Source organism: Labrus bergylta, chromosome 7 (genome assembly GCF_963930695.1).
Source record: "Labrus bergylta chromosome 7, fLabBer1.1, whole genome shotgun sequence".
Lineage (NCBI taxonomy): Eukaryota > Metazoa > Chordata > Actinopteri > Labriformes > Labridae > Labrus > Labrus bergylta.
The window spans coordinates 23,738,740-23,753,412 of record NC_089201.1 but is presented as its reverse complement, the minus strand read 5'-3'; the positions used below and the strand labels follow the sequence as shown (position 1 = coordinate 23,753,412).

General features: G+C 41.2%; 1 protein-coding gene across 1 annotated transcript; it reads right to left on the bottom strand.

Annotated features, from left to right (window-relative positions):
- Positions 1-11: 11 nt before the first annotated feature.
- LOC110003269 (1-phosphatidylinositol 4,5-bisphosphate phosphodiesterase zeta-1-like) lies at positions 12-14,512 on the bottom strand. Its single transcript, XM_020658875.3, has 11 exons — positions 14,320-14,512; positions 13,484-13,685; positions 11,499-11,643; positions 11,040-11,192; positions 9,290-9,482; positions 8,984-9,118; positions 6,588-6,704; positions 4,838-5,010; positions 2,926-3,052; positions 401-550; positions 12-142 (listed from the first exon to the last, which is right to left on the bottom strand). The coding sequence occupies exons 1-11, from the start codon at positions 14,510-14,512 to the stop codon at positions 60-62; spliced, it is 1,671 nt and encodes a 556-aa protein (XP_020514531.2). The 3' UTR covers positions 12-59.
- Between the last annotated feature and the right edge of the window lie 161 nt (positions 14,513-14,673).

Sequence of the window (14,673 nt, the reverse complement as noted above, 5' to 3'; positions counted from 1 at the left end):
CACTTCTTGATCTGTTGGTGAGGTGTATGTGTGTGTGTGAGTCTGAAACAGAGTTGTTTTTAGGAACACCAAACGAAGACAAAAAGCGAGGCTGGATCCAGGCTGCATCCGTCTCGGGACCGGAGAGGAACCCAGCGGTAGCCTGGAGGTGGAGAAGAAAAGGGAATGTAAAAAAAAAAAAGATGTATGTTAAGCTGCTAAAAGTATGAATATCACAAAGATGTGTAGAAGGATTCTCTGACGAATTTGAGCGCATAGCAGAGACCAACCTTCAGTAATGCTGACACTGAACGAAGGGAAATGCGATGATGGTCACACAATGTCACCTGATGTAATTTAGCTCTTCTTCTGACTCCCAACCCCCGCACTCCCTCTCCCCCTTTCTGCCTCTGCAGCTCACCTTTCTTCAGGCCGGTGAAGGGCACGGAGTACTGGCCCACAAAATCACTGCTGAGGAAGCCGGTCTGGTCCCTGACACAGAAGCGGACAAGGCACAGCTCGGGGACACTGACTTTGAAGTTCATGTCTGTATCCCAGTGAGGACTCAGAGCTGTAATGGTAACCAGAAAAAAAAAAGAGCTTCAGGATCAATAAGCAAATGATAGATTTAGAAAAAGTTACTTTAATCTACATATTTGTTCTATAATGCAAAGAGTAGTCATTGTTTTGGTCTTACGGCCCACAACTCTAATATTTTGGTTCACTCTCATAGTTCTCTTTACCTTCAAACACTGCAGCCAAGCAGCTGTTTTCATTGAAACTGCTGTAAACTATCAACAACAAACTTCATACAGACACACTGAAGAAACTAGTTGATTCCCTTCCTGGAGTCAATTGTTTTCCTCGGTAGTTGGTAGACACAAAAAGAGGGTGACATGAGAGCAGATATTGGAAGGGACAACAAAAAAGGCACTTGTCTACATAAATGCTAATTTCTTATGTTTGTGTAAATAACAACTTCACCTGATTCCGATATACACTTTAAAGGGGAATAATGTGCTTGAACCTATGGGCAACATTCAGTGTGGAAAAATGAAGTCAGTGTGGAAGAGACAAAATCAGTTCCTCAAGTGTCCACTGGAGGCTGACTCTAAAAGTAATGTAATTCCCAATAAGGTCCTTTATTAAAATGCTCATTTTTACAGAAGAAATAAACATGTTTACAGCCTGGTACAAAAAAAAACATGACAAGTGTATTTCAAGTGCAATATACTGTAATGACATGAGGAGAGCAAGAAAACAAAACTAACGAGTCATCTTTTCCAAAACACACAAAACAATTTTCTCAGGCTTCTCTGTTACATTGGAGTTTGAATTTAAATGCATATTCATTCGTATTCTCCACTGACCTTATCTGTTTTAAAGTGTGAACCGATTTTTTGATTTATGCCCATGCATAAGTGCTGTGCCCTCCAGGACTCCTACTATCTCTCTTTCTTTCCCTTTCTCGCTCATCTCAGCAGCCACAATTCAGTGCTGTATCACATCAGTTTTGTGTCCCAAAACTGAGGTTCATTTTCATGTTGGCATTTTGAAAATGAAAGCTACTACTCAAATGCCTCATTTTGAACTGTATTTTTGGTGTTGAACACCTGCTGAACCGTAAGTAATCTGACAAAAACCTTGACAGCCCTAGGAGTAGTACTTTCAAGTCTGAACCTCCTAACATCAGCAGAAAATGATCAGTGTTTGTATGTGTGAGTATCAAACTGAAGCCTTAAACCACTCTTCAGTTGTGCACAGTAAGACTGTCGGCTCCATGTTTCCAGTCAGCTAAAGAGGCATGACAGACTCCTCTTTAAAGGAAATCCACTTCTACATTTTCAGGAAACTCATCAGCACATTGCTTCTCAGAAGCCCAACAGCAGCTTACTGGGAAAGGGATTTAAGAAACAAACAAAAACTGAAATAACAAAATACTACTGTCACAGAGAAATGACATTCTCGTTGACATTTTCAGGTGGTTTTCACGTTTTCACTCAAATGTTTACATGTCTGTCCAGTCCATGTATGCTGTTACCAGGCATATTCTTGTAGCGTTGATAGCCTAGTGGTTATGCTGCGCGCCCCATGTACAGAGGCTATAGTCCGAGCTGCAGTTGCAACATTACTGTCTCCCTTCAGCTGTCCTATCCAGAAAACAAGGCATATTCTAAAATGTCATTTGATTTGAATCTGTAAGTGTTTTCTTTAACCATGCTCAAGGCGAGGTTGTAGAGATGGTAATGTTGGTCTGTCAGTCAGTTAATCAAATACTTTGGTCCAGCATGGGTGGAATGGCTTGGAAGTTGGTGTGGATGTTGGATGTAACAGAGATAGAATTTTACTGACTTGAGTCATCGCTAGTACTTACAGTAATGAGTTGACTTTTATGTTGTGTTTTTTTAAGTTAAATTTATCATACAGATTTGAATGGATAACCATGTTTTTCAGTACCCAACTTAATGGCTACCACAGAATTGACAGAGACATATTTTCATCAGCGTCATCAAGTTGAGTTTGTATACTCTCTTAGTTGTCAAATACCTGCTAAACGTATTGCATTCCCACGTGCCTCCACCAAAGATTTTATTTTTAGTCTTCATTGGCAAACAGTTCATAGGCATGAGCCAGACTGACATTATAAACATGGTTATCGGCATACTCTACCTTATTATCATAAGCCCTCTAGCATGCCAATATTAGCATTTAGTACAACTTTGCATTGAGGTTAGCACGCTGTAGACTCTTTTACAGTCCTACGCTTCCAGTGAACCTTTTCAATAATTCTCAAATTCAGGAAACACTTTAAGATCCCTCACTGTTTGCTGAGACAAGTCTGAAAGAGTACATTTTTGAATAAAAGTAAAGTGCAACAAAGTCGAGTTGAGAAAGTCAAGCTGTGTCTGACGTAGGACCACACACAGTTTGTCTTGCAGTACTTACAGTTGCCCTTGACAGTATGTGTGTTTTTTCTCTGCGAGTCGTATGGGATCCCGTGAATTTCTACTCTGACGAAGGGGTCCAGGGCTTTGCCACTCCTGGGGACAGGTAGGTTGGACCCACTAATTACCTGTAAACCGGCACACAGACAGAGAGATGCAGTAGGTACGGTCATTCAGGGGTGTATGAGAATGAAATCGATGTCATGAACTATAAAAAGAAAGGGGAAAACACAAGAACCTGATAGATTGCAGAAAAGAAAAGAGCAGAAGGGTGTAATTACTTTAGTCTGGGGAGAGGCAGGCTTATCTACAGTCCTCTCACACTGAGCCTTCCCTTTCCTGGCTCTGATCAAAGACAAACCTGCATGTACTTATCACGACATGCCCCACTAGGCTTTACAATGTCCGACCCCAAAATTACCCCCCCCCCCCTCCTATAGTCTAAAAATAGTCCTGCTTCAAGTTCATTCACAGCCACAGTAGTCGATACTTTGAAGTGTCAGGAGAAATCATTTCATAAAGATTTGCGATTAAAACACAGATCATTTCTGGTCGACAGTTTTATGCTAAATAGACTCATGAAAACTCGAGGGGAAATATTGTTTTCCTGAGCAGTTGAATAATTTATTGTTCTGCGATTGAAAACCACGACCGAACCAAAGTTACAACATTGAATGCTACTCGTGACTCTGATTCCCACCGAGTTGAGAGTAGAGAGCCGAGACTGCAGAATTTTCCCTGAAGTGATCAAATAATACAGAATGCTGATGTGAATAAATAAAGGTGAAGTTTTCCCAGGGCTTCTTAAAAAGCTGAGCACACCAAATGTATATTTCATGGACTGTGCAGGAAGATGTACAATGTGTGCACATACTCCCATTAGAAAGCCAAGTCTGGTGTGCTTTAGCGTTACTTGTGAGAGTCTATACATCCTCATGAGGGGCTGTCTGAGAAAGATTCATTTTCTTTACTTTCCCTTTATTTCCTGCATCAGAAAACAGCATAGTGGAGATCCAGGGTAGAGCTACTGTTTGACTGCAGGACTATAACGCAACAACATGCACAATGTGATTTCTTGAACAATATTAGCATGTTTTATTTAAATGAGCGACAATGCCATACGGACTAGGTCAAATGAGGAAATAGATCCAAAATCCAAGATCCACACTTGGTCCCATTGGAAAAAAACAACACATGGACTCACTTGCAATCAGTTTAAAGGAAAGTAATTGTTAATATAAAAGTAAAGTAAAGTAAATGTTAAGTGACAATTAAAAGTGATCATGTATTACCTTTCAAAAGACTGATTCGACCTTTTTTTAAAATTAAATCTCTTGAGTCCGGCGTAATCCCTGTTAGTCCCACATTATGTTCTGTGCTCTAAAGCCTCCATTATCTCTAAACATTGTGTTCTATACAAAAGATCAAACTGTTCCGCCTCTGTAATTGGACACCAAGAAAGTTAAATTATATGTGTTTTCCTTACAGCACACTAAGGGGATGATGTCACTGTTTTCTGTACAAATGCATGTCCTCCTTGTCTTATTGCTTAGAAATACTACTTGAAAAGGTCAGCCCCTAACATACTTCAAATAATGAGATATAGATGATGTATTAATTGGACCATGTGTGTAATCATTTCAGATCAGCCCTCCCCGTCCTTTCAGTTAACTTTCTAAGGGGAGATAATCTAATTGAACTGAGACACTCTCAAAGAGTTTACATCATAGTTTGTTCACAGTATTAGGCAAGAAAGCATAACATAAAGGCAACGATGGGCCCTGTTAGACAACCCCTTACAGACACACACGTTCATACACGTAAAGCAGACACACAGCCATGTAACATTACACCGTGTAACCATCAATCCAGCTAGAGTGGATTATTTAGCGTCCGGTGCTCTGCAGCTGTACCTTTAGCAGCAGGTGTGTTGGTTTGATGCTGTGCTGGCTGCAGGCGGGATCAAAGCTCCTCTGACTGGACATGAGCACCGGCGGCTTCAGGACATATCCACAGCCCCCGTTGTCCTGGAAACGACCATCATTAAGGTCCATAGCCAAGCCCAGAGACTGGAAATTGAGAGCCACTGCAAAACACCACAAAACAATCATGGAACAAGGACAAAGAAGGGCCACAGAGCACTCAAAAAAAACAACAACTATAAGAACAAAATTGAGAGTGTCAAGCAGCATGACATGTTTTCTGTGTCCTTCTTGTTTTGTAAGTCTCTTCTTCACTCTGCAGTAGGGAGCTGAATTATACAATGACATGAAATGTTTCTGCTACAGTAGCACACATTGCATCAGGGACACATTCAAAATCACCAACTGTGCAATGAGAGCATCTGTAGTGGGTTTTTTTTTTTCTGCAGTGCAAAGCTTTGTGCTGGCATGTGTGCTGCATACACCATGTCTCTGTGTCATCAGTGACTAAACATTTCAGATTGGGAGAGAAGAAAGAAGCAGCTGAAATCCTGCTTAAAGGTTTGAGTTACGTCTCTGCAGGTTTGAACAGTAAACACCTGTGACTCTGCAATAATGTGAATAAATATGCAAAAATACAACTTGATGTTTCTGTTTATACGGTGTTTCTGTGAGTGTCACAGGCTCATCTAACCGTAGTTGATCCTTCCAGGCTGCTGTTTTGTTTTTCAGTCTCCTGCAGAGCAAATGTGCAGAGTACTGATCACCATCTGCACAGCTGCCATTGAGGCATGATGGCAGTCTGCTCAGTGTTAAGCAGGGCTTCATGTCAGAGTCAGGGGCGAGCTGCATGTGCGATGGGGACGAATGAAGAGAGGATTTGTAAAGACGTAGAGACAAGCAGAGTGAGAGGAACACTAGCCAAGAAAGAGCCGGACAGAACAGCGGTGTTACTTTAGGTGTATGGCTTGACAATATGTTGAATATCATTCTGTGATGCAGAGTTACTTTCAGCGACACAGGTATCTGTGGCAGGAGAGGACTAGCTTCGGGGGGAAACACAGATGAGCTGGTCAGGCTGTGGACTGGAATGAAATGTTCCTTTCATTGATAATCGACAGCACAGGTTGTTCACTTTGAAGTTTGACAATCTCAGTCTCCGGACTGAAGGTGGAATTTTCTCAGTGTATAAAAGAAGAAGAAGCTTGAAATGGATTGTGTTGGTTTTTATGTGTAAGTTAACTTTTTGAATCATTCTGACCCAAAATATTCAAACTAGTTAAAACTAAAGGGTTTTAATATAAACTGAATTAGAAACAGAGATGAGAACAGTGTTTCAGTAACTAGTTTAAGTTTTGTATTTTGTATTTTTTCAGAGTTTAGATTTCCTTTCTTGTTTTATTTTGTCTCCTTCTTCCCCGGCGTTGCTTGTTTCCCTTGTGTGTTTCTTTATTTTAATGTTTCTACTTTAGATTTTCCTTTTTTGTTTTTTCATTTTCTTATCCTTTTGTTTCTTCATGTCCTTGTGTGTATTGTTACTGTTATATTCTTGAGTTCTCTGTTTGTCTTTCCTGTTCCCTGTTTTATTCTGTAGTTCTTGTCCCCAGTGTTTCTTGTCTTGTCTTACTTCCTCCCCTGTGTCCCTCCATTTTGATTGCACTTTAATTGTATAATTAATGTTTTGCACTGATCGAATCATTCACTCTTTTTGGACAGACATATGCTTCCCTATCAGACTCACCGAGCTGAGATCCGACGTTCCAGAATTCCTGAGGGTTGTAGTTTGATGAAGATGTCCTTGAGCCAGCGGGGTAAATCCTGCTGAGGAACTTCTGGTTGTGTTGAACAAAATCTGCACCTGACGGAGAAGACAAGACACTCAAAGGTCAAATGTGTCCTCTGACACACACATTTACATTTACTCCTTAATAGGGTTGTCACAAAACCAGAATTTTAAACTTAGATGTAGTATGACTGAAGATCTGTAGTTTCTTTAAAGCTTTGGCTCTTTGGAATACCATCAAGCGTTAAAATAATGGAAATAGTATAGTTTTAAAACGAATGATATCAAAAGTATCAGAGTATCTACAATTTTGACATTACCAATCAATGATCCCCTGATTCAGACTCCACATATGTCTTAAGCCCGAGGTACACTCAATGATTGCTTACGCTCTTGCTCTCGCTCTCTCTCTCTCTCTCACACACACACACGCACACTCAGTATCACCAATAAACACAAACGTACCAGCAGCTTAATCACAATACATATTCCCTGTTACTTTATACTTTATTTCAGACCCATAGGTCCATATCGTTAGTATGGAGGCCAGCAAGTATTTCCTGCCAACGTTTCGTTCGTGATAGGAGGGGGAAACAGATTAAACTGGCATGTCTGCTGTTGCCGCGGTGATTTCGGACATCTACAGTCACTTTGTGCAGGCACAACAGGGTGGGGAATAAAGTCCTGGGGCCTCATTTATCGACAGTGCGTAAAAAGTGTTCTAAATTCTGTCTTACGAATGAAATTTAGAAGGTTTCTAAGTATTTATCGAACGTGCAGACGGCGATCACACTCACATCGGTAGGTAATCAGTGTTTAGTCTTTTCACTTAGTCGAAGTTACCAACAAAAGAACAAATGATGCATGAGAGAAGGTGACAGGTCAGAGGAGAAAAGACTAAGATGAAGTTTGATATTAAGCTCAGTGCAAAAAAAATAAAACGCATCTCCGCACAAAATCGAGAGGCATTTGCAGCTGGAGCATAACAGAATAATCCACAATTTCACCCAAGAACGGTGCATTTACAGCGTCATCTGGGACACAGCTCTCTCTGGGGAAAACATCAGACAGTGACGCTCTCACAAGAGAACAAGCTGGACCAAACGGATCAGTGCGCTCTTTTGAAAAGCCCCACCGGTCGCCAGATCATCTAATAAGGCAAAAACGAGCCATGATGTAACATTTCAAACACCTGTCCCGGCGGTCTTTTTAAGGTTTTGGAACAAATTAAGGCAACACGTCTGTTTCAAACTAGACAAATCACTTATTTGGGGTTTTTAATTCAAGAAAACTCGGAACATGCATCTACGTTGAGATTGATTCTGGCGTGCTGTGACACTCGTAGTGCTTTTTAGTTGTAGTTTCAATTTTCTACCGCTAGATTCTGTGCGTAAGCACGGTCAGAGCTGTGCTTATATTTACACACATTTCTAAGTAAAAGTACAAGTTGATAAATCCCATTATTTGCGTGGGAATGTTCTTACGCAGACATTACGCACAGAAACTCACGCACTGTTGATAAATGAGCCCCCTGGAGTTGGGGAATTAGCTCATGTCTCTGCTCTCAATGTGCATGAGTGTGTGCAGTCGTGCAACCTGGAGCAGCTGATTGGGCAGTGATCAGCAGTCATTTACCCCCCCCCCACCCCCTGCACAACTATCTATGAAGTCAGGCAGAATTTCAGATCAAAACATCCTCAACATTTTAGCTGAACCACCTAACTTGTCATAACATCTGTATGATAATACTGTCTCGCAGATTGAGTCTGTATGTGATCATACCAGAGTTGTGCAGTTTCCCTGCAGGGCTCGATGATGACAGGAGACTATTGAAGGCTTTTACAGCTCAACATAACCCAGACTGTTCATGGTTTCTGCCAGGCAGCTCATAATGTAGCTGTGTATCTGGAAAATGTCCCTCTCAGCTGGAGCGGATTTCATTTCTCTGCATCACTGTTTCTCTAACATACTGCAGCACAGCACCAAAGTGACACTTTAACTGTTTGTCTGTTGGTTTGTTCCTCTCTGGCCTCTTTCCAGCTCCCCAACTGGTTAGACTATAAGGCATATCACTGTTACTGCATCGTTAAGCGTTATTATTTCCGAATAGTATTCCCCTATGTTGTATATGTCATGTTCAATATGCTCTGGCTGTTAAGGAGGTTTATGGCACAAAGACGTGATTGCATTTCTTGTCCAACAAGAGTTCTCCCACTAGCTTAATGTGATTGTAAATCCTGTGAATCTGCTGTGCTCATAGGAATATCTTGTGCTATTTGCTATTAATTACACACAACCTTTATTGCTTTAAAACCAGGCTGCACTTTTTCTCTCCAATGTAAATAACACTGTACCTGAGGCTTTGGCTAGCTTGCGAGCTTTCTTCTCTGCCATGGATGTGTTCTCAAAGTGGTTCTGATTGTCCCTGGAGTGACTGAAGCTGATGAACTTGACAGACCTGGTGTATATGACCAGGTCAGATAGAGCCTCTGCCACCACAACCTTCCTCTTCTACTCATTATATTAAATGTAGAGAGGAAGAAAAAATTAAGAGGAAAACAAAATCTTTATCTTTTTCTCCCATTATCTTATTGGTTGATCTGTACAGTATCTTTGCATGCAAACATTTGGCTATTTTTCTTCTCTTGAATCTTACTGACTTACTTTCACCTTTGGCCCTGCTTTTCTGGGAGACCAGAACTTTGCTTTGGTTTGATGATCTTCTTCCTCCTCATCCTCCTCCTCCTCCTCATCCTCGCCCTCTTCAAGACTCTCCTCTATCTCTGCCCCTGCCGTGTCCTCCCTCTTAATCCTTAGCTTTTTATTCTTGATGAGGATTTTATATTTCAGGTCCTGACATCCCAACAAAAACATAAAGGGTTGGGGCTTACACATGAATAAATACAAACATGAGAACATACATTCACCCCTGCGCTCACATTTGAGTCGGTAGAGCAAACTTGGTTTCTCCATCCTCAAACTTAGATCTCTAACATCATAGCACTTTGCTTTGTCCAAACCGCCTCTTCCCTTATTTTTCAAAAGAGATGCTTTCCTTCAAAGAGTCACTCAGTAGCTACGTCCACATTGGAGCATACGCACACCCTGATTTAGTGAGATGAGAGGCAGTAGGCAGCAGCTAAACCAAATTATTCAATCACACATCTGGTGCAACATTTCACAGCCCTCGCTGCAAATCTGTTACTACCCTTTATTGCTTTTTAACCAAGTGAGTAGCAATATGTTTAAAGTGAGAAACATTATGGTCTGGACTAAGAAGTGGCTCCATGGTAAGCAAATGACAGGAAGTAACCTGACAGCATCACATACTTTTGGCACAGGCAAAAAATGTAAAATAATTACACATTTGTCAACATTAACAACCCGTAAGAGTCTATACAGTATGAAAATTATACACCTCCCAACTGCACTCTTTCATTTTTTACTATAGATACGCCAAATGATATAGTCTGCACAGCTAGAACACAGACTTTGCTTATGTTGATGTAATTCAGGATATAAGATGAGGGTTTTTAAAGAGCGCTCGAGCCAATGTTTGTGATTAAAATAGAATGAAGTAATAACTAGCCAATTAACTATAGCTTATTTCCAATTCTACAATGACACAGTATTATGGGAAAAAATATGTTTTTTAATCCTCCCTGTAGTTTTCAGGATTCAGTAATCATATTTTAAACCTTTAACTTAAGTGATCAGTGTGCAGTATAAAGCAATGGACAGTTCTTAGAGTTTCATGTTGAGAACACTTCAATGGTGACCTGTGCCTGAAGCTGCGTGATACAGTGCGACATGAAGGCTGATTCAGGGATCAATAGAAAAGATAAAACCAGTAGTGCCGCGGCTGCTAAATAAGCCAACCATCTATAAGTTATTAAGATAGAAAAAATTATACAGGGATATAAAAAAAAAACTTCATCCATACTCTCTTCATCGTCCTCATCATATTCAATGGCACTGAGTGACCTTTGTAATATCTTTCAGGCCAGCCAACACTTTCAGAGGAGAATTCAGACCCAAAAGAGGGTAATCTAAATGAACAATCAGTTCAAGTGCAGCAGCACACTTAAGATGACAGAGTCTTATCAGGATCAACCACATCACATTCGATTCAACGAATCTCAGCGAAAGCTTGCAAACACTGCTGTCCATCTTCCCCTGAATCCCAGTAGAGGAAAGAAGCTGCAGAAAGAGACTAATGAGGTCCTACATGACGTCAGAAAGTTATTTTTTTCATCCTTGTTTTGCTTTGCTATGACAAAAAAAAAACGAGGATTTAACCACACAAACATTATCATCCCTCTGATTGCACCAGCAGATCTCACATGAACCATAGATTCTGACCCTGAGTCAACATTCAGATATCCCAGCTTATGCTCTTCTGAGTCTTACATTTGGGCTTGGGAGGTCTCCATTGGTTTGGTGATCCAAGGGAGTCCTCAGCAGCTTGTCTCCCAGGATGGAGATGAGGTATTGGGCCATGACCTCCTGCTGCTCCTTGGAGCAATGGTTCTCTAATGACAGGATTACTGGGTAAGCAGACACCTGTCAGGAAATAATCACATCAATAAAAAATGATGATTCAACACCCTATTTGCAACAATTAGAATCAACCTGGATCTGCTTCTCTCTCTGTGGGCTCTAAATAATCCAGACACATCACAGAGAATTTCCTGAGCCGCATGAATCAAAGACATCTTGCAAGCGTAGCATTACTATCAGAGGTTATATTCATTAGAGCAAATGCAGCTAAGTATGAATCTTGGAGTATTTCCGAGTCAGGCGAGAACACTGCGATAGATGCCTGGGGCAGCACTCTAGGATATACATGTACATGTTTTATTCTGTTACCTCGAAGGCATGTTGCTCCACAGTGGAGATGACATCCTTAAAGAGTATCTTGGTGGTCAGGGTGTAGCCATGGTAGACTACAGGCTCCATGTCTGGCCCATCCCAGCAGTCAATCTCCAGACAGCGGCAGCCTTTCCTCAGAGCACTGTGACACACACACACACACACACACACACACACACACAGGGAGACACATGCACACACTGAGTTGTGGCAAGTCTAAAACAAGCACTTAAAACGAACGGCATGAGAAATTAGTGAAAAGTTGAAGCACATACTAAGCTTAACCTTTTTTGCGTAACACTTTAAGTCAACGTCTCACACATCAAGCAATCATGACTCCTCGAATACAGACAATAATAATCATTTATTATGTGAATTATTTATGGCAAACATTTCAGTCACAACCCCCTCCCATATCCGAGTACATTTTAATCTGCTGCTCATTTATGACCACATGTGGTAAGATTTGCTTTCTAGAGGACACAAATACTTTGCCTAACAGCAGCAGTGGGGAAATAATCCCTTTGGCGATAAGGCATATTAACCATTTACTTCATTCATTCAAAATAGGAATTAGGAGGAGGAATCCTGGGGAAATACATCTTACAAAATGATATGACAATTTGGGGCATTTTTTCTCAAGTAGCCTTTTTGAACACAATCTGTTGGTTCCGTAGCTTTTCCATAAAAACACTTTTGATGCTAAAACATTTGATTAGCTTTGGAATAAAATTCAACATCTCACCATCTTTATCCACTCTTGCTAATCTTATACTACTGTTCCTTACAAATACATTTGGTGGTCATTTTGTCTTCGTCACTACCTGTGAGGTAGTGGGATTTTTAAAGAGCCACCCTCTACTCCAGCCACTTCATCCTCTCAAGATGATCCTTTTATAGTGTAAGTGGTCCAGAGCTTCCAGACGTGCTGGTTTGGAGGTTTCCACTCGACTAACAGGCCAGAGCGCTCAGCGTTTTCACAGGGACCATAAATACAGCACTTCTGCTGCCATCAGCCCCTTTTGTAATCACCTCCATTACCTCATAAAAGGACCGTCTCATTTCCATCGTCTGTCTCAGCATTTGAGAGGACCGATGTAATGAGAGTATGCAGATCACACATGTAGGTCTTAAGGAGACTATAACAAGAGGACGATAGAGCATTGAGATGCATTTTTAAATTTGTACTAGAGCCAAATGGTGTTTAAATTGGTGTTATCACCTGTTCTGGCAGACAATGTTAGAATCATTGAATATACACAATTTAGCACAAGTTGTTGGTTTAACCAAATCATGTCTGTGCAATGTTTAACAAACATTATGTCCACGTTATAGAGATGATTTAAAAAAGGCTCGTGTGAGGGACCACACTGGTCCCTCACTGAGTGTATGAGAGGTGATCATCTCAGTGTAGTGTCAGGTGTGTGTGACTGTTTGGCCCTGATGTAGCCCAGATGTGTTAAGCTTATATGTTTCCTTGAGTTGCAGCAATCTGTGCTGACTCATTATCTCACCATCAGAGCTAGTAAGGTGTTCCCTCTGTGTTTCCTGTGTCTTTTAGAAGTGTGGGATTATTCACACGCACCCCTTGACTTGTTTACAATTTCCAGCAGCTCGACCAGTGTAGTTTGTCGGTGCTGGGAATTTCTGACCTATCCTATTTCTTTCTTTATAAACACAGGCCTGGAGGCCTTTGTGTATCAGGTGTAGAGAGTTTTGTTGTTCTTCCCTTTAATCTAGTTTCTTATCAGCTGCTCAGAAGCGGTGGTTTTGTTTCTCCTTATCTCATGGCTATTTAGAACAGGGAGCCTTTTTGTTTGGCTTGTAACTATTTTAGTTCTTCCCCCCCTCCTATTCAATCACACACAATTTTTGTGGTTATCCCTTTGGGGAGAACTTTAAGAAACCCGGGGTCCGCAATTGCATCCAAACCACACCCTTTAAAGTGCAGCTTCATGAGGAAAAACACAAACCAAACATACCAAACGTAGGCGTCCAGGTGGCTCTTTCCTACTAGCTGATCTCCAGTCAGATAGGTGTTATGGGAAGAGGAGATGAAGTAGCTGGTGAGGGGCTGGTCCATGTCTTGGTACACAGACGTGTGGTTCTGGTTGAACACACAGCAGTCTCTGGACTCCATGTACCTGAGGAATCCTTCAAACGTCATGAACCTGCTTTCTCTGGCTGAGAGAGGAGAACAGAGTCACAGTCAAAAGCAGCATCAGTTCTGTTTTCCAATCATAGGCTGAGATTGTTGACCTGCTCTTAAATCTAGCATTCATATCATTTCACTCGGTTTTACCCTGCTGTTTATTTAAGAAGAATTCAATAAGTACGCTTTGATTCAGTTTGGGTTGTAGTAGGTATCCTAAATCAACTTGGCATCTCCTTCATTAGTAATCTATTGGTTGACTTACAGGATACATATGGAAACTGCTCTTTATCATGTTCTACTTGTAACAAGTGAAAAATGAAATCCTCTGACATCCTCTCTTGTGAGCCATGTTTCATTGTGTTCTCCACTGAGCTGCATTCAGTGCAGTGATTTAGCCAGCAGTAAAGTTACACACATTTCAGACAACATCTGGTCTATTCTGCCTGACTCTTCCATTTTCTGTCTTATCATATAACCTCCTGCTTCTGGGATTACAGCAGATCACTTTGTCAACCAGGCACCTCTGGAGCTCCGGCCTTAACTTCTCCTTTTAACTTAAGAAAGCATCTTAAAGTGACCAAGCTTCAGTTCTTCAAGAAAAGATTCATTTTTATATCCATAGTAATGAGCAGAAAGCAGCCGGACATGATACACTTCACTTACCTGTCTCTTCAATCTCATATCTATCGATCAAACTCTCCGACAACTCCTCGTTTGCTGTGAGCTCCATTTGCTCCTTGTGGAGGAAGCTGAGGAGGGCGCAGGCGGGCAGAGTCTCCTGTCCACAGGCGTGGCAATCGTACAAATGTTGGATTTCAGCTCTCCTGGAGGAGGGGGCCTTGTTTTTCTTCATCATGCCCTGCACACATCATTAAAGCCTCTTTAACCCTTGTTGTCGAACTTTGGAAAATGTTCTTTGGTTTCTTCTTGAAACTTCCAACTTGTGCGAAGATCACCATGGAATACTTATTTACTTACTTATTCAAGGCTTGTGTCTTTCTGCAATGCTGAATGTGA